Source organism: Pelophylax lessonae (assembly GCF_965119305.1).
Source record: "Pelophylax lessonae genome assembly, chromosome: 2".
NCBI lineage: Eukaryota > Metazoa > Chordata > Amphibia > Anura > Ranidae > Pelophylax > Pelophylax lessonae.
The window spans coordinates 433,737,688-433,761,027 of NC_138769.1; the positions used below are offsets into that span (position 1 = coordinate 433,737,688).

Below are 23,340 nucleotides of genomic sequence, written 5' to 3' on the forward strand. Positions count from 1 at the left end.
ACAGTTATACAAAAATACACAATAAAAATACATATACAAAGCAGAGCAAAAGAGCTCCTGGCAATTGGTGATCGAAGGGAAAATCCAACGCGTTTCAAAATATATCTTGATATTCAAGATATATTTTGAAACGCGTTGGATTTTCCCTCTACTTAGGGGTATCAGCCATGATGTGTGTTGCTATTTTCACCATTGCCAGGAGCTCTTTTGTTCTGCTTTGTATATGTATTTTTATTGTGTATTTTTGTACAACTGTTCAATAAAATTTATGAATTTCTCATTTATTGCCTATAAAATCCCACCAAGAGGAGAAATCTTTTTATTTTTTGCCACTGGATTCCTTTTCCACTCCTCCATGACAATGTCACAGAGCTGGGGGATGTTAAAGACTTTGCGCGCCTCCACCTTCCATTTGAGGATACCCCACAGATGCTCAATAGGGTTTAAGTCTGGAGACATGCTTGGCCAGTTTATCACCTTTACTCTCAGCTTCTTTAGCAAGGCAGTGGTCATCTTGGAGGTGTGTTTGGGGTCATTATGTTGGAAAGGAAGGGATCCTGCTCTGCTTCAGTATGTCACAGCACATGTTGGCATTCATGGTTCCCTCAATGAAATGTAGCTCCCCAGTACCGATAGCATTCAAGCAGCCCCAGATCAGGACACTTCCACCACCATGCTTGACTGTAGTCAAGACACACTTGTCTTTGTACTCCTCACCTGGTTGCCGCCCCACACACTTGACACCATCTAAACCAAATACGTTTATTTTGGTCTCATCAGACCACAGGACATGGTTCCAGTAATCCATGTACTTAGTCTGCTTATCTTCAGCTGTTTGCGGGCTTTCTTGTGCATCATCTGTAGAAGAGGCTTTCTTCTGGGATGACAGCCATGCAGACCAATCTGATGAAGTGTGCGGCATATGGTCTGAGCACTGAATGGCTGACCCTCCACCCCTTCAACCTCCTCAGCAATGCTGGCAGCAATCATATGTCTATTTACCTAAGACAACCTCTGGATATGACACTGAGCACGTGCACTCAACTTCTTTGGTCGACCATGGCGAGGCCTGTTCTGAGTGGAACTTGTCCTGTTAAACCGCTGTATGGTCTTGGCCATCATGCTGCCCTCAGTTTCAGGGTCTTGCAAATCTTATAGCTTAGGCCATCTTTATATAGAGTAACAAATCTTTTTTTTCATATTCTCAGAGAGTTCTTTGCCATGAGGTGCCATGTTGAACTTCCAGTGACCAATATGAGAGATTGAGAGTGAGAACACCAAATTTAACACACCTGCTCCCCATTCACAACTGGGACCTTGTAACACTAACAAGTCATATGACACCAGGGAGGGAAAATGGGTAATTGGACCCAATTTGCACATTTTTTACTTAGGGGTGTACTCACTTATGTTGCCAGAGGTTTAGACATTATTGGCTGTGTGTTGAGGGGACAGCAAATACACTCTGTTATACAAGCTGTACACTCACTACTAGCAAAGTGTAATTTCTTCAGTGCTGTCACATGAAAAGGTATAATAAAATATTTACAAAAATGTGAGGGGTGTACTCACTTTTGTGAGATACTGTGTATATGTATATATATATATATATATATATATATATATATATATATAAAATCAGAGACATCTTGTAGCATCTGCTTTTGAAAGTTTATATTGGAGCATAGGTAAATTAAAGAACAAGACGTCTGCATTTATGCTTTTACTTGTGTTAAAAAGAATGGCCATATAGCCATTGTTTGTCATTTTAAATTACATTATTCTTACCCTACAGTAGTCCATAAATGAACCTTTGCTTCTAAGGGACTAATAAACATGCCAACTACTGTTAATATGTGACTAAACAAGCATTCTCTCTTGATAACAGTTTTTAGAAATACAGTTTATGCCTTCTAAGTGACAGTACTTCCCATCTGTTTACCATCTTTTGTTTGGCCGAAGATTCTTTTTTTTCAGCACAATACATGAAGGCTTTGTAAGCCCGCTTAAACAAAAGTGGGTTTCTAAACCCCCCTCAACCAAATGTAAGCAGTATGGGTGTATTCACATGGGTTTTACACTTTTTTGTCAGAAGCATTAATCCTCATAATCTTTACAACTGGGAAATTAAAGTATTTGCAGAAGATGGTTTTCCTGGCTTTCTTAGGCTGGGTCTATAGCTGCCCTATAATAAATGGAATAGCCTTCAATCAGAGGGTATATAAAAAAAGTGCATTAATCTTTTTTCAACCACCCATCTTTTAGCAAAACATATACTGACCTACAACATTGCCATTTAGAGATAAGACACTGTCCACTCAACACCTCAGCTTTAATCTTCTAAAATCTCTCAAACTCTACTGGATCATCTACACCAGGTTCTCCATGTCTTTCGGTGTGCAGCTCATAGATCATCCCAGGAGACTGTAGATGGGCTTTTCATGGCAGTGATTAGAATGCGCACCCACCCTTTTAGTTTATTATAAATGATTATTGATGTTTATTTGTATTAATAATTTGAGTCATGTTGTCTTGTATAGTATTATTGACTACACTTCATCATAAGGGGGGGGGGGGGGTGTATTAGAAAGCACACCACCCTTTTCATATTTTACGTTTGTTCAAATTGTATCTTTACAGTGTTAAAGTGCATATATAGCCAAAATGTTTTTTTTTTATAGTTTTGATGAGAGTAGGGTAGGGTTAACCCCAATTTCAGGCTATTTTTTGCTGTTTGTGTCCTCCTGGGGACATTTCCCTTCTCTTTGTGCAAAAGGAAGTTAGGGAAATTTAGTGAGGGAAATGTCTCACTTATACAGCTGTATACCAAAACAGATGGGCCTATTGGAAAATTTCCCTGCACCTCTTGTTTTAAAAATATAAACATTTTGAATTTCTTCTCAATTTCTTTCTCAGTCACAATTTTAAATTGAGGGGAGAATTTTTGCAAGAGAGGCAGCAATAAATACCTGACAGTCACACATACACCAAAAATGTTTTGCCTATAGATATTGTTCAAGTACTGTTACCTTATTCACTGTCATTAAATGCCTACAGGTATTGTTACACTCAGTCTAATTTGGATGAATGTATGAAAACACTGCATCATAGAGCACAATGTTTCACTTTAGAGGGCTCTATCAACACACTGACATGTACAATATGAAATGTTGGATGTGATGTCAGTGTTACTGCATGGCTGTACCATGACAGCCAAGAGCTGCCGTAACTGAGATATCCTTTGCTTGCACATGCTGGGTACATTTCAAAATAATGGTGATGTTTCATGCTGCTAATCCAAACATTTTCCCATTAAACCTAACATGTTTTTCATAATATTCTAGTGGATTGAAAACACTGCTGTACAACATAAAAATCTCCCAGGTGGAACCTCACTTTTTTATATGCACTCCATAGAAGTAGTTTAAAATAGCACATTAGGTTAAAAAAGTTTTATGGTCACATGCTCCAATTTTGCTTTTTATTGGCCATTACAACCCTTACTAGTTGCAAACATGAAGAACTAAACAACCTAAATATACTAGGGACGTCAATTTTGTTTGGGTACGGCGTTGCATGACCGCGCAATTGTCAGTTAAATTTGCGCAGTGCCAATTTGCAAAAAGTGGCCTGGACGTAAAGCAGGAAAATCCTCCGGTGGTAAAGTGGTTAAATACCATTAATGCAAAGAAAAGAAAAGTTATTCATGTAGCTACAGAGTCTTTATGGAGATGTAGTTTGTAAAATGACTTAACTATAATATTACAATAACATTAGAAGAATTAAACCAAGCAAAGTTTAAATCTACAATAGTAACATAATATAATGTGAATGCAATTTTAAAAAACAATTCTCTTTCTGGGAAGTAAAGACTATTCATGGCTCAGCATGGCATCTACTGGCTGCAAGCATGCTAGACACAAAGAAAATATTTTTCGCAATGTCTGGTCTAGGACATCAACTAGTTTGAATATATGCAGGCATTTGAGCTTTAGAAACCTAGGTAAAATGTTTAATGTTATATAGGTTATATTTAGAGTGTTATTTCTTTCAAGTGAACTTGCACGTCATTTAAAACTTTTCTTTTAAAATAAAGTGTACCTGTTATAATTTCTTTATAAACCACTTCCGCTCCGGAAGGTTTTAATCAGTAACTGACGGCTCTCTAAACACTTACATGTTAGGTCAAGAACCTAACATGTAACTGTGCTATTGTTGTTTGTGCAATAAATGACTTTTAACTTGCTAACGAGGATCCCCCACTGCTATTCCTTTTTGTTGTTTGAGCCAACTCTTTCAATGGGTTGGGCTCATTAAGAGGCACTCCCAGCTAAGCATGACAGTGGAGAAAGTTTTTTATGCTTTACGGCTGCTTTTGGAGCTTAGGAGAATCAATTTGAGGGTTAAAAACACAGCTTAACCATGTGTTCCTACCACCCCCCCCCCCCCCATCCACAAGCATTAAGGGTAATTGCAAATATGTCACTTAAAGCACATTCAGTAAATAGGTTATTGATGAAGAGATATGGCAATACTGATTATTAGACAATTGCATTTACACAGCATACTACTGAAACCCTGTGGTTTTCTGACATTATCAGATGTAGTCTCCAAAAAAAAAAAGAAACCACAAACTGTTGATCCAAATGTTTCCATGGTGTCAATTAAAATAGAGTGATTTTAGAGTGTCATTTCAAAAATAGTGTATTTTAAAAATATAAAAACCACTTTTATGTTATTACCTAATATTAATCTAGATCTTATTCTTGTTTTAGAATGCATGTTTTAGAATTTTTAGGCACTATTGTACTGCTGTGTCATAGTATAACATATTTAAATCAATAAATATTAGTATCACTGGTAGATCATAATGGGGTTATATGTCATATGCCATTGAATGCCACTCAATAATTACTATGATGCCAGTTGGCTTCTTGCAGATTTCTTCTTCTAGTTTTGCTTGAAAGCCTCCTAGGTATTTTTGTCCCTTATTATCCCGCAGGGTTATAGACCCAGATGCGAGCAGTATAAAGTTTTTTTTAAGATTTGTTTATAGTGTTTCTGAGCTGAGGTAATTGGTATCAGTAGTTAGACTATGTTAGTGTTATTTTTTTTTCGAGCCAGGGTATGCCCAGAGGCTTTTTTATGTGAACCAACCTTTACCTCTGAAAAAACAATCAAAAGAATTGACAAAAAACAAGAATAAAATAATTTATATTCACAAATTGCACATACCTACCTATGTTTATCTTTCAGTGTAGCCAAAAAAACATAATGAAGATGACTATGCTGCATTATCATTCATAAAAGGATGCTAAACATGTTTTTTAATAGATTGGCTTATACAGTATATAGCTTGTGAGCTCTTGCAGTCTTTTTGAGTTTTGCATTTTATGCAGTGGCATATTTAATATTAATTTGAATGATGAATAATCATCCAAACATTCAAAGCTATTAAAGGATGCAAATTAAAGGAACTCATTTCAATTTGTGTCATCAAAGTTGTAAATAGCGTTAGATAAACATACATCAAGCTTAATAGTGTTCTCTCCAATTAGGCTATTTATAGAAATAATGAAGACCGTGCAATGACAGTGAAAAATAATGGCTGCGTAACACTTTTTGAGATGGCATAAATGTGACAGGGCAAAAATATGTTGATGTAAATAATAATTACCTGACAAGTATGGACATTAGTTTTTAAGCACATAAACTGGTAAATCTTTGCAAGTTTTAGTAAATGTGAATTAGACACTCGCTAACATATCTAAAATTCAAGTCTAAACAACATGTAAAATCAAACAGTAAAATAGTGCTATCACTAATATCAGAATGCACACTCAGTGTACCTTCTGGCCCTGGGTGAGACCTCAACCTCTTGTTACAGGATTCCATGCTGTGCAACCTACAACTCTGAGAGCAACTAAATGACACAAAACCAGGAAACATGTGGCTTGCAGATTTAAGTTCATTAAGAAGATAGACTGTATGTGTATACTGTATGCGTATATATATATATATATATATATATACTGTATATATATATATATATATATATATATATATATATATATATGTGTTCTCCAGTGCTACTTTGGAACTTGACTGTGATGTGACTTTGATCCAAAATTACACTCAATGGATCTAAAATGCATCAAAAGTCACACCAAAGTAGTGCAGGGACCTTTTTAAAGTCGTTGTGACTTTAAATCGCACCATTTTGAATAGGTGACATTGAAAAGAATGGGGTGCAACTTGTCATTCAACTTTGATGTTCAAAGTCACATGACAATGCGCACAAGTGTGAATGGAGCCTTAAATAGTAACCTACATCAAACATAAATCATCTAATGTGAAAAAGTACATATACTGTAAAGTAGTGAAAAAATATTGAAACAATGATAGCAGTCCCAGAGTGATAAGAAAATTTAGGTCTTCTTACACCAAATATAGTGACTTTATAATATGGCACACCCAACACCACATGCTCTTCAAACACGCTTACCAGAATAAAAATAAATAAATAAATAAATATATAAGGAAGTCAAGTGTGCACATATATCTATAAGGTCCCACTTGGAATGCTATGAACCTCCTCTGGGTCTGGTTATTCCAACAGTAAAGCGTTATCTTCCATAGGGTAGAAAGCTAGTGTAAAATATGATAAGTTTTCCACAACTGAAAAGTAATCACACTAAAATTGTAAAAAAGAAGACTAAAGCTCCCTGCTGGCTGGATTGGGGACTGGCCAATACTAATATGGAAAATGTCACTGTTACCTGACTAAAAGAAAAAAACACTTGAATTGTTTTAACAATTCATTAAAACAAATAAAAAATTTTAAAAAAAATTTTCTTATGCATTTATTTGGAGTAAATCATGTAAGCTAGCACATGTGTTGAGCTTTTTGACAAAGCTGCCAGCTGTAAATAGGTGTGGGGTGATAATGATACATAGCGGATTCCCAATACACTTGCTAGCTAGTAAAAGAAAAAAAAAACTGTTTCAATTACTGAAGTTAAAAGCAGAGGCTTTGGTTGCATTTGCATATTTTTGTAAATACTATTTTTTAAATTTTTGCATTTGCAATTTTATGCAAATACATACGGAAACCAAACTGCCACATCAAGGTACATCATGGCCACACAAATGAAGATATAAAGTGATGGGCTCAACTGGGACACGGGCAGCATTCAAAACCTAATACAGATTTTAACCATTTTCACTGTGGTATGTATTCCTGTAGAAATAAAACACCTTTGAATCTAGCAAAGGAGGAGAGATCCTTTAATGGCAAATAAAGATTTCAGGGGGTATCTTTTTCTTTGGTCCCTCAAAGCTCTCTTTGCACGAAAAAAGCAGTGATGTAACATCAGAGAAAGGAACCAGTGAGAGCTGTGGGGGGAATCGAGATTGACACTCCCAGAAGTGTTGGTTTCCAAGTGGACTTTAGGGGAACAGTTCTAGCATTCAGAGTAACATTTAGCAGTGCAGGCAGGAGGATAAGAAAGTATTCAATCACTGCTTAGTTGGGTAGCTTTATAATATAAACATGTGTTTGTTTTGCAGTGATTGTATGTTGTCTGATTTTTTATTTTAAATACTTTTTTTTTTTATTGAAAAGCAAATTGCAGTTTACAGAGAGAATGGAAAGCTTTGTTCAATGTGGTTTGCTTTTAACGTAGTGACCAAGAAAATCCAGGACAAAAAAGAGAATGTTACAAAGAGTAATATACATGTTACAGAAAACTAAAGGTTTCTGTACCACTGACCTCTAGCTTGCCTTTCGGTCATTCTAAGCTAGAGGTCCAACATTTAAAGATCAAAGTATAATAAGGAAGGAGGAGAGAAGAAGGAGAGAGAGGAGAAAAAAAAGGGGAGGGGAAGGACGGGAGGAAGGAGGGGGACAATGTTGTAGTGGTTGATCTGTGACATAGGAAAATTTAGACGAAATTTCTGTATCAATCCCTGTTCTTGAAATGAGACCAACATGACCATGTGATAGTAAATTTATGTGGTTTCTCGTGTGCAATGTGTATTAACTCTTCCATTTCTACGATTTTGTTCAATCTTTTGAACCATTCCGCTATTGTTGGGGTACGTGTTGAAGGCCAGTGAACAGGGATACAGAGGCAAGCTGCATTTACCATATGCATTGTGAGAAATTTATATAAGTCTCGGGAGGGAGGGACGTGTAATGAAGCAAATCTTGAGCTGGGGAGTAGTCTAGAGAGTATGATGTGACCTGAGATATGATGTCATGGATTGATCTCCTATATGGTTGCCAAAGTTCATGGCTCCACCAAATATGTAACATGGTTCCTATTTCACTACCACATCTCCAGCATAGATTGGATCAATTTGGGTAGAATTTATTTACCAGGTTCGGGGTTTCTATACCATTTGGATCTAATTTTATAAGAGTTTTCCTGTATTACTACATTTAGGGAACAGTTGCGGCATATTCATTTGTAGTTTACTAATCATCGTCAGAAAGATAAATTTGAAGCTTCTTTTCCTAGGATTTTCTTGGTGTGTCAATATTATGAGGTGGTGCTTCTGTGCAAAGGGAGTATAATGTGGTAATTAAATGGCGTTGATGTGTTGTTTTAGTACAAAAAGTTTCAAAATGCGTAAGTGGCCTTGTTGTCTGTGAATTCATTACTGGTGAGTTGAGAAAGAACTTGTGATGGAAACCGATTCAAGATGGGGGAGTGAGAGGAGTTTTCCCTTATTAAAAAAATTAAACTATAGAATATCTTTGTAGGACCATTCCTTTAAAAAAAAAAAAAAATTGGTGCGTCATGCCAGGGGGGAAGTCTGGGTTGTCACGTAACATGGTTAGGGGACTTGGTAAAGATGATAGGGTGCCTGATTTACACGCAATTCTAAAACATAATAATGATGAACCTATGAGTGGATGTTTATTTAGTTGTTTTGGGAGGTGTAGGGGTGAGAGCCAAGACAATGTGTGAACTGGTATAGGGATTGGGCATCTTATAATGTCACCCAGGCTTTTCTTTGGTGATGGACGTTCCAATCTACAATGCAAGTAAGATGAAATGCTAGATAGTATTTAAAAAGATTTGGCAACCCAACTCCTCCTTTTATTTTAGAAAGAGTGAAACGAGTGTATTTGATACGAGGTGCAGAATTCTTCCAAATAAATGTCGAGCACGCACGGTTATACATTCAAAAGAATAAATTGGACAAGGTGATTGGGATAGTTTTGTATCACATAAAGTTTTCATGGAAGTACGTTCATTTTAACCACTTAAGGACCAAGCCTATTTCTGACACTTGTTGTTTATAAGTTAAAATCAGTATTTTTTGCTAGAAAATTACTTAGAGCCCCAAAACATTATACTTTTTTTTTAGCAGAGACCCTAGAGAATAAAATGGAGATTGTTGCAATACTTAATGTCACACCGTATTTGCGTACTTACAAACGTAATTTTCTTGGAAAAAATACACTTTTTTTAATTAAAAAATATGAAAAAACTAAAGTTAGCCCAATTTTTTCTATAATAGGAAAGATAATGTTAAGCGTAGTGAATAGATGCCCAACATGTCATGCTTAAAAATTGCGCACGCTCGTGGAATGGTGACAAACCTTGGTACTTAAAAATCTCCATAGGCGACGTTTTAAAAATTTCTATAGGTTACCAATTTAGAGTTACGGAGGAGGTCTAGGGCCAGAATTATTGCTCTTGCTCTAACGATGGTGGTAATATCTGAAATGTGGGGTTTGAACACTGTTTACATATGTGTGCGCGTTACGTATGCGTTCGCTTCTGCACGCAAACTCGGAGGGACGGGGTGCTTTAAATTCGTTTTATTTTATTATTATTTATTTTACCTTTTATTTTTTTTATTTTTGCACTGTACCTTTAAAAAAAATGTTTTGATCACTTTTATTCCTATTACAAGGAATGTAAACATCCCTCGTAATAGAAATAAGCAGGACAGGTCCTATTTAATGTGAGATCTAGGGTCAAAAAGACTTCAGACCTCACATCTACACTAAAAAGCAAAAAAAAAAGTCATAAAAAAATTGGGCCCTTTAAGGCCATTGGGAAGAAGCAACGTATGAAATCAGTCTGATCCTCCAAGGCCATAGAGTCGAGTGGAGGCCAGCTTGCTCTCACTCAACTTCCTGCCTAGGAGGGGAAAGGATCAGATAATTTTCCGGGGTTACGGCAGCTATCTGCTGTCGTAAACCTCGGTACTTAACGTCAAAGTAGCGACGTTAAACTGTTGCGGGCAGTCTCTGAGTGGTTAATAGGGCTGAGCATCCAAAAGTATGTTGTCTGTATTATCCATTGCCTTTATTGAAATAGTTCCACACTACTGTTGTAATTAATATTTAAAAAAAATGAAGGCTACAGAAGAAATCTTTGAATCTTTGAATTTCAAAAGTGCTTTTTTCACACAGGGCCAGCTCAAGTTTTTGCTTTTATTTTAGTTAAACTAAGTCTAACTTTATTTTTATATTTGCAGATGAAAGAGAAGATGTTCAAAGGAAAACATTCACGAAATGGGTAAATGCTCAGTTTGCAAAGGTAAGCAGTACTTTGATATTTTCACCCTCTGTTCTAATTTTGTAACAGTTAATAGTTTTCATTATAGCGATACAGCGATGGCATATATTAATAATCAGTTTTTCTGGAAGTTTAAAATGGAAATTTAATTATGTAATCACACTAATTAGGTAAAAATGTTAGGGTAAGTTAAAGCTGAACACATACACTCAAGGGCCACTTTATTAGGTACACCTTGCTAATACCGGGTTCCACCCCCTTTTGCCTTCAGAGCTGCCCTAATTCTTTGTGGTATAGATTCAACAAGGTGTTGGAAACATTCCTCAGAGATTTTGATCCATAATGACATGATAGCATCATGCAGTTGCTGCAGATTTGTCGGATGCAAATCTCCCATTCCACCACATCCCAAAGGTGCTCTGTTTGATTGAGATCTGGTAACTGTGGAAGCCATTGGAGTACAGTGAACTCATTGTCATGTTCAAGAAAGGAGTTTTGAAATGATTTGAGCTTTGTGACATGGTGCATTTTCCTGCTGGAAGTAGTTATCAGAAGATGGTTATGCTGTAGTCATAAAGGGATGGACAGTGGTCAGCAACAATACTCGGGTAGGCCTGGGGCATTTACATCATGCTCAATTAGTACTAAGCGACCCAAAGTGTGCCAAGAATGTATCCCCCACACCAATACACCACCAGCCTGAATTATTGACAAGGCAGGATGGATCCATGCTTTAAAGTTATTTATTCCAAATTTTGACCCTACCATTTGAATGTCACAGCTGAAATCCAGACCTATCAGACCAGGACCAGACCATGTTTTTCCAATCTTCTACTGTCCAATTTTGGTGAGCCTGTGCAAAATGTAGCCTCAGCTTCCTGTTCTTAGCTGATAGGAGTGGCATCCAGTGTGGTTCTTTGCTGCTTTAACCCATCTGCTTCAAGGTTTGATGTGTTGTGCATCCAGAGATGGTTTTCTGCATACCTTGGTTGTAGTGAGTGGTTATTTCAGTTACTATTGCCTCTATCATCTCAAACCAGTCTGTTCTGCCAATTCCCCTCTGACATCAACAATGCATTTTTGTCCACACAACTGCGGCACTGGATATTTTATCTTTTTCATACCATTCTCTGTAAATCCTAGAGATGGTTGTGTTTGAAAATCCCAGTAGATAAGCAGTTTTTTAAATACCCAGACCAGCCTGTCTGGCACCAACAACCATGCCACATTCAAAGTCACCTAAATCCCCTTTCTTACCCATTCTGATGTTCAGTTTGAACTTCAGCAAGTTGTCTTCACCACATCTACATGCCAAAATGCATTGAGTTGCTGCCATATGCTGAATAGCAATTTGTGTTACCAAGCAATTTAGCAGGTGTACATAATAAAGTGGATGCATTCCGGATTCCCCAAGCAGAAGGGTATTATGCATCAAGGGATCAGCACATTTTAACAGAGAGAAGCTGTTTGGAGGGACTATATCATCATCCACTATATGTGGGATTGAAACCTGTTTACTCCAAGTTGGCCATTTTTTGAAAGTGTTATTGGCCCCAGAACGACACTCCTGAAGTTTTAACCATAGAGAGATATTTGTGGTGTGTGTGTTCCCCCTCGTTCCAGCCGGAGTCGGTGTGTCCCAGATCCTCTTTTGTGCCATCATACAGTTCCAGGTGCTCCATGCTTTTTCTCCTTTTTCCTCCCTGGGATTTGGCAATAATATATAATCTCCTGACGAAGCTATAAGCGAAACGCGTAGTGATTCTTTGGCAATAGCAACCTGAGATACCCGTGAGACCCGGATACCTTCCAAACAATCACAGAATTTGCATTTTATAAATACATAACGGGTATTTTTACAGGTCTCCCTGTTATATTTGTACTCTGACAGGGGAGATTTTGTTTCACAATGGGAAGATATTGTTTTGTATCTTTCACACATGTTTTTTCATGATTCGGTTTTAAATTCATTTTTAATGTTGTTACAATAAACTGATATTTTATCAATTGAGCACTTGAGTTCTTTAATGGGATTACTAGTGGCTACCTACAAAGTCCCACCACTTTTTTTTTTCCTTTTTATAATAAGGTGGCCCGTGAGTGTATATTACAATGCAATTGTACAATATTGTTTAGATTTACCAAAAACTTTGTAGTGTGAGGACCTACATAAGCAGATTTGAATGGTTATTCAATCATCTTAATTCAGGTAACCCTCCACTACATAGTTGTTAAAAAACCTGAAGGATATTGTACAATAAGATTGTAACATGAGTGGCCAGAACAAGTTGATTTTAGAACATAGCTTCTCAACCTCAGTCTGGAAGGCCTACCGGGCAGATTTTCCTGACCTTTTAAAACATGCGCTTGTTAAAATTTGCTGTATAGCTTTTTCTCTGATAATTGCTACAGCTGTATTTCTTGTACTGTTTAAATAATACATTTTTCATATTTCCTGAGGACCAGCATTCTGAAACATTCCTTATGCAATAAAAGGATAGAGTGGGAAAGGGTTAGAACTATCATCTGGTTTTCATCAATGTTTATATAAATTTCCCCTGACTGCCTATTCTCTGAGATAGGATGAAGGAAAAATCTCCACAATGGGAACACAGGCAACAATAAAACCAGATGGAAGTCCCAACTCTTCCCCTTTTTTATAAAAAAGATTGCTATGTGTCTGTGTTCCAAGGATTTTGCCTTTTTCCTGTCTTGGTGACCATAATCAAATCCTCAGAAACAGAGACAAAGTCAGCAATAAAAAGCTTACAGAATTGTTCACCCTGTTAAGCAAAGACAAAACACAAGAAGTAAGTATTGTCTTAAGTTCCTTTTTAAAAGGTTAGTAAATGTGATCGCAATATATCATAACCACTGCCCCATCTGTGACATGACTTTCATAGGTTTAGAATGTCAGGGGTCAGCAATGGACATATTTAAAGCCTTTCAGTTTAATTTGCAAAATGACATGGATTTAACATTGACATAGGCACAATAGCAAAAAGCCAGCAGATGCACTAAATATATTTAATGATATAAAGTTGCTGTAAATGGGGCATTTATTTCTTTTTATATATCAGTGGACATTTTGAGATAGATGTATAGTATCTTGCATTTTACACAGTTTTATCTTTTTTTTCTGAACTGTAGCAAATATCATTAAATTGACTGTTTTGTTAACTTGTTTTTGTTTGCCTGTGGATAAAAACGGGCATTTAGGCCAAACTTTGAATGGGTTCGCATGGCTAAACAAATGTGTAATTCTCTCTCACTGATGCATCTTCAGCAAATTGGTTTTGATGAGGGCTGTGGATTTTAAAGATGATATGGGAGATGTTTCTCAATTTGCAGAGAACATACTAGAGTACAGTATGAGTATGTGGTAGTAAAAAGGAGATTTATTGACACAATTGCACATTTTTCTTTTTTCTGAAATATTGATTTATTAGGGACATGTGGTGTTCACAAAAAAACAGGCTGTGAAATATCAGCCATAGCAATCTGAACATATTAAAAGGAATGCACATTATGGTGTAAAAACACACACAAGAGGGGCAAAGGCCTAGTGCATTACCGCCAAAACTATTTATTAAAAATGCAACAAAAATCATACTCACAAATGCATATAAACATCAGGCTCATCAAAAACACAACTCCAAAAGGTGAGATGGGTATCCTCATCCAATGCCACACAGTGGAAAAGCTTATGCATTTTGGAGGACCGGCCTGTTTCCTCAAAGCTAACCCAATTGGGTTAGTAATTGGGTGGTAATGCCCTAGGCATTCGTTCCCTCTTGAGAGTTTTTACAGTAAAGTCTGAGGAGAGCTGTATCGCGGAAATCGTTTTGCCCCAAAGTCGTTTTGAGGAGTTTCTTGGACTGACCGCTGGATGGTTTTATATTCTTTGAACTTTATGGTATGTTAAGTACCTGTATTGATGCAATGGGGTTTATTTACTAAAGGCAAACAATATGTTTTTTTGCAATGGATTTTCCCCTTAGCCTAGCCAATGAGGTAATGTTCTGCTAACTTCCTTAATCCAATAATGTTCAAGCAAAACTATTTATTTATTTTTTTCATTTTTGCTTGTACATGATTCAGTATTTTTTGCAAAGTGAATTTTTACCACATTCAGTGAGCTAAGGTAAATTCCCTTGCAAAAAAACAATCTCTATGCCTTTAGCAAATCAAGCCTATTGCATCTATACAGATTAAAAACACACCATAAAGTTTACCGAGTGCATTCCTTTTACGATGTTCAGATTGCTATGGCTGCGTGAAAAATCGATTTAAAAGGGAACAGCCTACCTGCCTTTTGTAAACCAATTATATGTAGCAAGTAGGCTTTGTCAGATATAATGTTTAAAACCAGGATTGGATGACTTTGCTTTGTAAGACCAGTGATTTAGTAACAATGATGTAAGTCATTACTAACTGTAAGTCATTAGAACCACCAAAATATCTACCATACTGATTAAAAAAAAAGTGAAAGCATTGCTTTAAAAAACACAACCCCAAAGCAGCAATCCCCGCTTTCACAGTGCTATCCTAATTCTCCTTAAGACCCCTTTCACAATTGTGCAACTTGTTCTGTGATTTGGGACTGCAAAGTCGCATGACAAGTTGTACTTCATGATTTCCAATGAATACCATTTATATCTGTACGACATCAAGTAGCAACAACTTCAAAGTAGTCGCTGCACTGCTTTGGGCTGATTTGAATGCATTTCGAGGTCCATAGATATAGGCATTGCTTCAAGTCCAGTCAAAATCGTGGCAAAATCGCATGACTTTTAGGTCGCACAAGTGTGAAAGGGCCTTAACTGTCACAGCAAATTTACAGATATCAGCTGTTATAAGGAACAAGGATTTATTCCTCTTTGATATATGACAAGAGGGGGAGAAACCATTTCTAGGACTGATCACTTCATAATAGGAAGGGTTCAAATGTTCTCCAAACCCAAAGGCACTGGGTATATTGTGATGGTGAGTGTAAATGAGTGAAGGGGGTAGCTTTAATGCAATCCTGTCAATTTTCCCTAAATAAGTAAAGGGACACAGTTCATTTAGGCTGCAACCTTTTAATAAATATCCGGACAGGTGTTATAGCAGAGGAAAAATTATTGGTTTACATTGGTGGAAAAGAGTGTGAAAAGAGTGCTTATTATTTCTAGAAACTGTTTATGAAAGTTTCCATGAAAGCGTATAAAATAGACAGTTGAAATATATAGATTTTACTCATTTGTGTAATTGGAGAAGATATTACTGAGATATGCCTGAAGAATTGTGATTCAAGGATCCGTGCTGAGTACTAAATAACCGATCCTCAACCGTAGATTTACTATTATAGTTAAAAGCCCTGACTTTTTGTTAGGTAATTATAGGTACTTCCATGTCTGTGTCATTCATAATAATCATTTTTAAATGTATGTTTTATGTGGAGAGTGAGGTCTTTACTAGCAATACTATAATTTGATATAATTTACAAGTATTGCAATAAAAAAATAATAACATATTGCCATTGTGGTACTTTTCTATAATTTGTATTTACTCAAGCTATAATTTTAATAATGTAATGATTTGATCATCACTACATTTCAAGTTTATAACTGAGTATGAAAGATGTCCAACTGATATTTTATTGCGGTTTGATTATGTCAAGTAACTTGAATGTAAAGATTTAGCTGGAACAGAACCAATGTGCTTATACTGAACAGTAGCAAAGAGTAATTAGGATTCATTAGTGGGGAAAAAAATGATTTTCATTTGGCCAAAAGCAAGATTCATTTCAATTTGCCACATAAAAACCACAGAAAACTCATCTTCGAAAATTCTTAATTGCCCTATTTTTCATGTGAATTACAATATAAAGTGGTGGATTTGCCAAACTTATCCAATGTAATTTACATGCTAAAATTGCTTATTAATAGCCCTAAAACATTCAAATATAGTATTTCGTTTTTAATATTGATAAGAAAATTGGGTTAGATACAATTGTTGATTAATAGACATATAAAACAAATATGAAAAAAAAAAATTATTACATATTGTTTTTGCAATTTTTTAATTCTTTGCACAGATATGCGACAGTGCAAGTCACAAACAACTAAGTCATCAGTACATATGTAAAAAAAAAAAATACACGATTACAAAGGCACGTACAATAAAGATCAATTCCAGTTAAGTCACCAAATACAAGAAACAGGTCCCCTGTGTAACACGTGGTCTGTAAACATAAATACTAGGGGAGGTTGACATGAGCAAAAGTCATATTTACTTTTTTTTAACATATATAAAATGTGTATGTGTACATATATATATATATATATATATATATATAGCACTTTGAGGTTGGTTTGAATAGGATAGCGCTGTGAGTTTGGATTTATTTATTGTTAAGGGTATACAGAACCTTTGTAGCAGCAGCAGTCCTTTGAAAGATATACAATATTAATATCCATAGTTCACTTTTTGATTATATTTGTTTACACATGCCCAGAGTGCGGGTAGTTGTTAACTTTATTTACCCTACCTGCCCCGCCCCACTCCAGAGCACCTTGTCCCCGTGTTGATGGGGATAAGGGCCTCTTCCCAACACCCCTGGGCTGTGGTTATCGGGGTCTATGGGTGGGAGGCTTATCAAAATCTGGAAGCCCCCTCTAAAAAGGGGCCCCCATATCCTGCCCCCCCATGTGAATTGGTATTGGGTACATTGGAACCCTACCCATTCACCAAAAAAGTGTACAAAAAGCCCACAAGAAAGTTTTTGACAAGTCCTTTATTAAAAATTGTAAATCCATCATCAATCACGCTGACTTGAAAAAAAAAAAAAAAAAAGGTCTGCTCTTATTGAACGCTTTCTGCTGTAGGCCTATTTGCAGTTTGACATCACTGGTGTGGCCCCGTCTATTCCGTATATAAGAACTGTGAAACTGCAGGAAGTGTTCAACGAGAGTGGATCTTATTTTATTATTTTTTTTAGGTCGATGGGTGCGATGGAGGTGTGATTGCCGATGGATTTAAATCAGGGGACACTATTTTTTTATTTTTATTTTTGAAAAATGACTTGTCAAAAACCGTCTTGTGTGGTTTTTTTGTACAATTTTTTGGTGAATTGGTAGGGGTACAATGGCCCTGCCCCCTCCTGACATCACGGACTGGGGCATGCTGGATTGGTGATGTCACGAGGGGTGGGGCCACCAGCTGCCATCACCGATGTGGCCCTGTCCATTCCCTATATAAGAACTTTCAAACCACGTATAGGCAGACCGCGGAAAGTGTTCAACGAGAGCAGAGATTTTTTGGGGGGTCGGTGGGCGGCGTGATTGACGATGGATTTACATCGGGGGACACTACTTTTTTACTTTTTTTTTTTGAATAAAGGACTTGTCAAAAACTGTCTTGTGTGTTTATTGTTTTTGTACACTTTTTTGGTGAGCGGGTAGTGGTATTATGTACCAGATAACAATGCACATATTGGGGCAGGATCTGGGGACCCCCTTGCTAAAGGGGGCTTTCAGATTCCAATAAGCCCCCCACCCGCAGACCCTGATATTCACAGCCCAGGGTTGTCAGGAAGAGGCCCTTGCCCCCATCAACATGAGCAGAGCCCCCCGTGCCCCAGAGCACCACCCCCATGTTAAGGGCATGTGGCCAGGTATAGTTCAGGAGGGGGAAGGCCGCTCGCTCATCCCCTCCCCTTTCCTGGCCTGCCAGGCTGCATTCCCGGATAAAGGTCTGGTAAGAATTTGGAAGGGGGACTCCAAGCCGTTTTTTTCTTTAACTTTTTAATAGCCGGGAGTCGGCAATTGTAAAAAATAAGAAAAAAATAAAGTTAGTCCAATTTTTTTCTACAATGTAAAAGATAAAGTTATGCCGAGTAAATTGATACCTAATATGTCATGCTACAAAAGTCATAGGCTTTAAAAATATCTACAGGTTACCAGTTTAGAGTAACAGAGGAGGTCTAGTACTAAAATTATTGCTTTCTCTCTAACGATAATGGCGATGTGTGGTTAAAACACCATTTACATATGTGGGCACGACTTACATATGTGTTTTCTTTTGGGTGTGAGCTTGGAGGGACATTTTTTTACAATTCCTATTACAAGGAATATAAACATAAAAATAAGCAGGACTGGTCCTCTTTCTTGGGTCAAAAAGATCTGAGATCTCACATTTGCCCTTAAAAGGTCCTTCCTGTCTAGGACCTGAAAGATAGATAGATAGATAGATAGATAGATAGATAGATAGATAGATAGATAGATAGATAGATAGATAGATAGATAGATAGATAGATAGATAGATAGATAGATAGATAGATAGATAGATAGATAGATAGATAGATAGATAGATAGATAGATAGATAGATAGATAGATAGATAGATAGATAGATAGATAGATAGATAGATAGATAGATAGATAGATAGATAGATAGATAGATAGATAGATAGATAGATAGATAGATAGATAGATAGATAGATAGATAGATAGATAGATAGATAGATAGATAGATAGATAGATAGATAGATAGATAGATAGATAGATAGATAGATAGATAGATAGATAGATAGATAGATAGATAGATAGATAGATAGATAGATAGATAGATAGATAGATAGATAGATAGATAGATAGATAGATAGATAGATAGATAGATAGATAGATAGATAGATAGATAGATAGATAGATAGATAGATAGATAGATAGATAGATAGATAGATAGATAGATAGATAGATAGATAGATAGATAGATAGATAGATAGATAGATAGATAGATAGATAGATAGATAGATAGATAGATAGATAGATAGATAGATAGATAGATAGATAGATAGATAGATAGATAGATAGATAGATTTTTTTGGCCTGTATGGAAGTTTGTTAATTTACACACAACACTGCAAGAGAGTCACTAGAGAAGGAAACCTACGTTTGGCTGCCCAAACACAGGCACCATTACCAGATCCTATATTTGTTCTGTACACTGTCAAATATGATAACTTTGCAATAACTACACCATTTATCAGTACAATATAGTATTAAGGTGGATCTAAGCCTTAAAAATACTGAAAGGTATGCATTAATTACAGGAGAGAATATACATGCCTCTTTTGGAATAAAATCCGCTTTCCGGACTTCCAGCAATGCTTCTATGCAGCTCAGATCACATTCTCAGCATACCTTTGGTGCCAGGATCAGTTAAAGCAGACTTTTCCCCTCTTTCATTAAAGAGGAAGTAAACTCTCCCCCTCCTATGCTGCTTTTTAATTAGACCATTATATTAAATTCTTCTAACACATTATACAATATAATTTAGCCCCAATCGCATGTTCCTTACTGTGTTTAAGATGTATATAAAATAGTTTCTCCCAAGATAGGCCTGCGCCACATTGAGTCTTGTTTTCTGTGTCTGTATTATAAAATACTTCTGCCCTTTCCTGTACCCCTTGCTATTATCTCGCGCACACGCAATCGTTTCTCAGTCAAGCCTCATTCTAGTTCCCAAGGTTGAGAATGTAGTCTCGTGATATTGGAGTCCAGTGCCGCAGGGAGAGGATATTATGGTCACAGCACACTGCTCAATGAACTATCAGCACAAAGAGTGTGCCGTGAATCGTGGGAGAGATGAGCATGTGCCGGTGACGCCATTACAGATTAAGGGATTGATTACAAGCAAACTGAGCATGTAAAGGTGACATCTGAGGACAGCAATTAATAGTGCTTTTTATTATGATTTATATGTGCTAAAGTGATGAGAGGGAGTTTACTTCCACTTTATCATTCACATCAGCATGCTCTAACACTGGTTTCTTGAAAAAAAAAAAAATATTATTTTTTTGCTTTTTCTTACTTTTTTGGTTTCTGCTACCTGGTTTACCTGAAGGCAGCAGAGGTGTAGCCCCAGTGACACAGATGCCCCCTGGAAGGCAATGTCACTATTTCGTTAAGGGAGATCTACACTTGTTTGCTGTTAAAATACCTTTCCTCCCATGATCTCCATCCAAGGCTCTTTTGTTCAACAGATGGATGTAATGTTGAATTGCACATGCACAAGATGAGACAAATGACATCATGTTTTCTGTCTCAGGTATATTCAGTATGGCAGTAATATGAGCTTGTGCATACATTTTATTTTTTATAATGAGGACCCAGGCAGTACAGGGGCAACAAGAACACTGGTGGCAATGTGGCAATAAAGAAAAATTCATATAGACATTGGTAAGTATACTTGTTTAGGTACTAACTTTAACAGTTTATTGGGGGAAGGTCTCTTTATTTCCCATACTCATGTACAGGAGTCTCAAGATTCCTGCCTGACCTATAAAGGAGGTTGAGGATTCTAAACTCAGAAAAAAAAAAAACAGGTGAAGCTGTTAGCACAAGAAATGGAGGATTCTAAACTCAGAAAAAAAAAAAACAGGTGAAGCTGTTAGCACAAGAAATGGTGCACATCTGGAGTGGGGAGCTTTTGCTGGTAAGTCTACCATAGTGTGCGCATAACCTGAATTCCTAAGCATTATGACTAAAACCCTGGGCAACAGCAGCAGAGTTTAGATCTGCTTTAAAAAGTAAAATCAAATTAGTACAATTTGGTGATGTATGGTTCTGAGTATTTAGTAAATCATGCTTTTTACTTTAACTAGCTCTTTTGGAATGTTCTTGAACAGTCCTGCCTGCAATAGACTAATAAATGTCTGTCTATTCATATAAACACTAAAATCAAGCATCTACTATTACTTTTTAAGTGGATTCCCTAGTGTGAATGTGTGTCTCCTGTAAAACAAGTAACAAAGGCGTCTGACATTGTAGCTGCAAGTGCATAGAAAATTCTTACTCTTTCGTTTAGATAGATTACAGGTTGTAATTTGTAAGCAGGTGGCTTGCCAACAAAAGCTTATCTTTATTGTTTAGTGCCATTACAGAATACGTGTTTGACATCAATGATTTATTATATAAACTTTGTTTTGCATGGCCAAGTTGAACAATATATTACAGTACCAAGCTTTTTACAGAACGACAACATCTGGAAATGACAATTCAATAATTTGCGTGTTTAGTTCTCGCAGAAACTATACTCCCCACCAACTATATACTAGCTTCATATTTTACTATTATATACTATTTTTCGATTGTAAGCTCTAACGAGCAGGGCCCTCTGATTCCTTTTGTTCCAAATTGTAGTGTAACTGTAATGTCTGCCCTCATTTTGTTAAGCGCTGCGCAAACTGTTGGCGCTATATAAATCCTGTATAATAATAATAATAATAATAATACTATTAGACATGATACAAAAAATATGTAAGGGGGGGGCACAAATTCTTTAACAAGGATATTACAGTACCTTTATAAGTCTGCATTATAAAATTCCTGACAAAATACTGTACAGTGACAGAATAATTTTAGGAAAATCTCTATGTTTTGTGATAAAATGCAGTTCTTGAGCTGCAGTCAAGTGACTTTTCATAATCAGATGATAGCATCGTTCTTCTACAGGCAGGAGGAAGAACTTTCATTCTTCTGTCCCCTAGAAATCAGGTTGCAAGATTGTGACTTTTTAGCAAGTCAAAAGGTGAGAGGCTATAGCAAGGCCGATTTTCTTCACTTCTTTTTTTTTTCCTAAACAAGGTTTATTGAAAAAAAAAATGTGTGGCACATACAGTATAAGAATAGAACAGGCATATGATCATACAATTGGTGTGTTGTAGGAGTCAACATAAAAAATACTATTGATAAACCAGTCCGCTAACTAAGAAGCTACCATTGTGCAAAGACAAGGAAGGCAGGATCTGACAATAAATAACAAGTAGCTGGGTAAATTCCACACAAATAATGAGGGTAATTGAAGAATTCACAAGGAAAATATAAAGGAAAAAAAGGAGGGGGGATTAAAAAGTACAAAACATAGCTGTCTATGGGAGGAGGGTTTTGTCAAAGGTATAGAAAGTGCAGAAAGGAGATTGGAATCAATGGCCAATGCTACCCTCCTGACATAGGATAAATTGATATCTGCAATAGGGAGAGGAGAGAAAAAAAAAGGAAAATAGGTAGCCGTCATATATCAACCATTCAGGTGGTCTTTAACAGGACTCTAAGAAAAGGAAGGAGGAGGTGAAGTGGCAGACATGGAGGTCATTTGTGCCGTTGCGGGTTAAACCTGACAAACTACAAGGCATTTGTAATGGTCAGTGGTGCAATAATGGAATTGCATCATTTTTGAATACAGAAACTGCACAGGTACCAGTATTTATATGAGCTTGTTATCCCCGAGCCATCATCACAGGCTAAGAAGTAGATGCTTACCCTGAATGATGCCTGAACAAAGATAGCTGCATCTATCTGGGTAATACAGCAGATGAAGACATTTCCAGGGAAATGACTTGTAACTGTGAGTAGTAAAAAATAATGTAACATTTACTCTTATATTTTACTTCTCATTTATGCACATAACATAACAAATAGTGTACTGTATACTGTATCTGATGTTAGGTTCACTTTAATCTTTAGAGTCTCAGACACTGGGACTGAAAGTGTGCAATGAGCCAAGTGTCATTGCAGAATATGGTAGAATACAAGTAAGGACAAGGAATTTGCCGATAGCAGTGACACTGCAGGACTAATTTATCTTGCTCCCCTCAGTGCCATTCCCAGCTGGGATGGTATTTGACAGCCAAGCCAGATGCAGGTCAGAGTCACATGCATTAGATCTGCTTCTGCATCCAGCCTATGTGTATCCTTAGTGACACCTGCTATCGGCTATGTATGTTCTCAAAACTACTTCTAATACAGTGGATGTGTC

General features: G+C 36.7%; 1 protein-coding gene across 1 annotated transcript in view; it reads left to right on the top strand.

Annotated features, from left to right (window-relative positions):
• Positions 1-23,340, top strand: part of DMD (dystrophin) — a 3,625,631-nt gene that overhangs the window by 572,290 nt on the left and 3,030,001 nt on the right. The window contains exon 2 of the mRNA XM_082246191.1: positions 10,501-10,562. Coding sequence (XP_082102317.1) covers positions 10,501-10,562 — 62 coding nt within the window. The remainder of the gene's footprint in view (positions 1-10,500; positions 10,563-23,340) is intronic.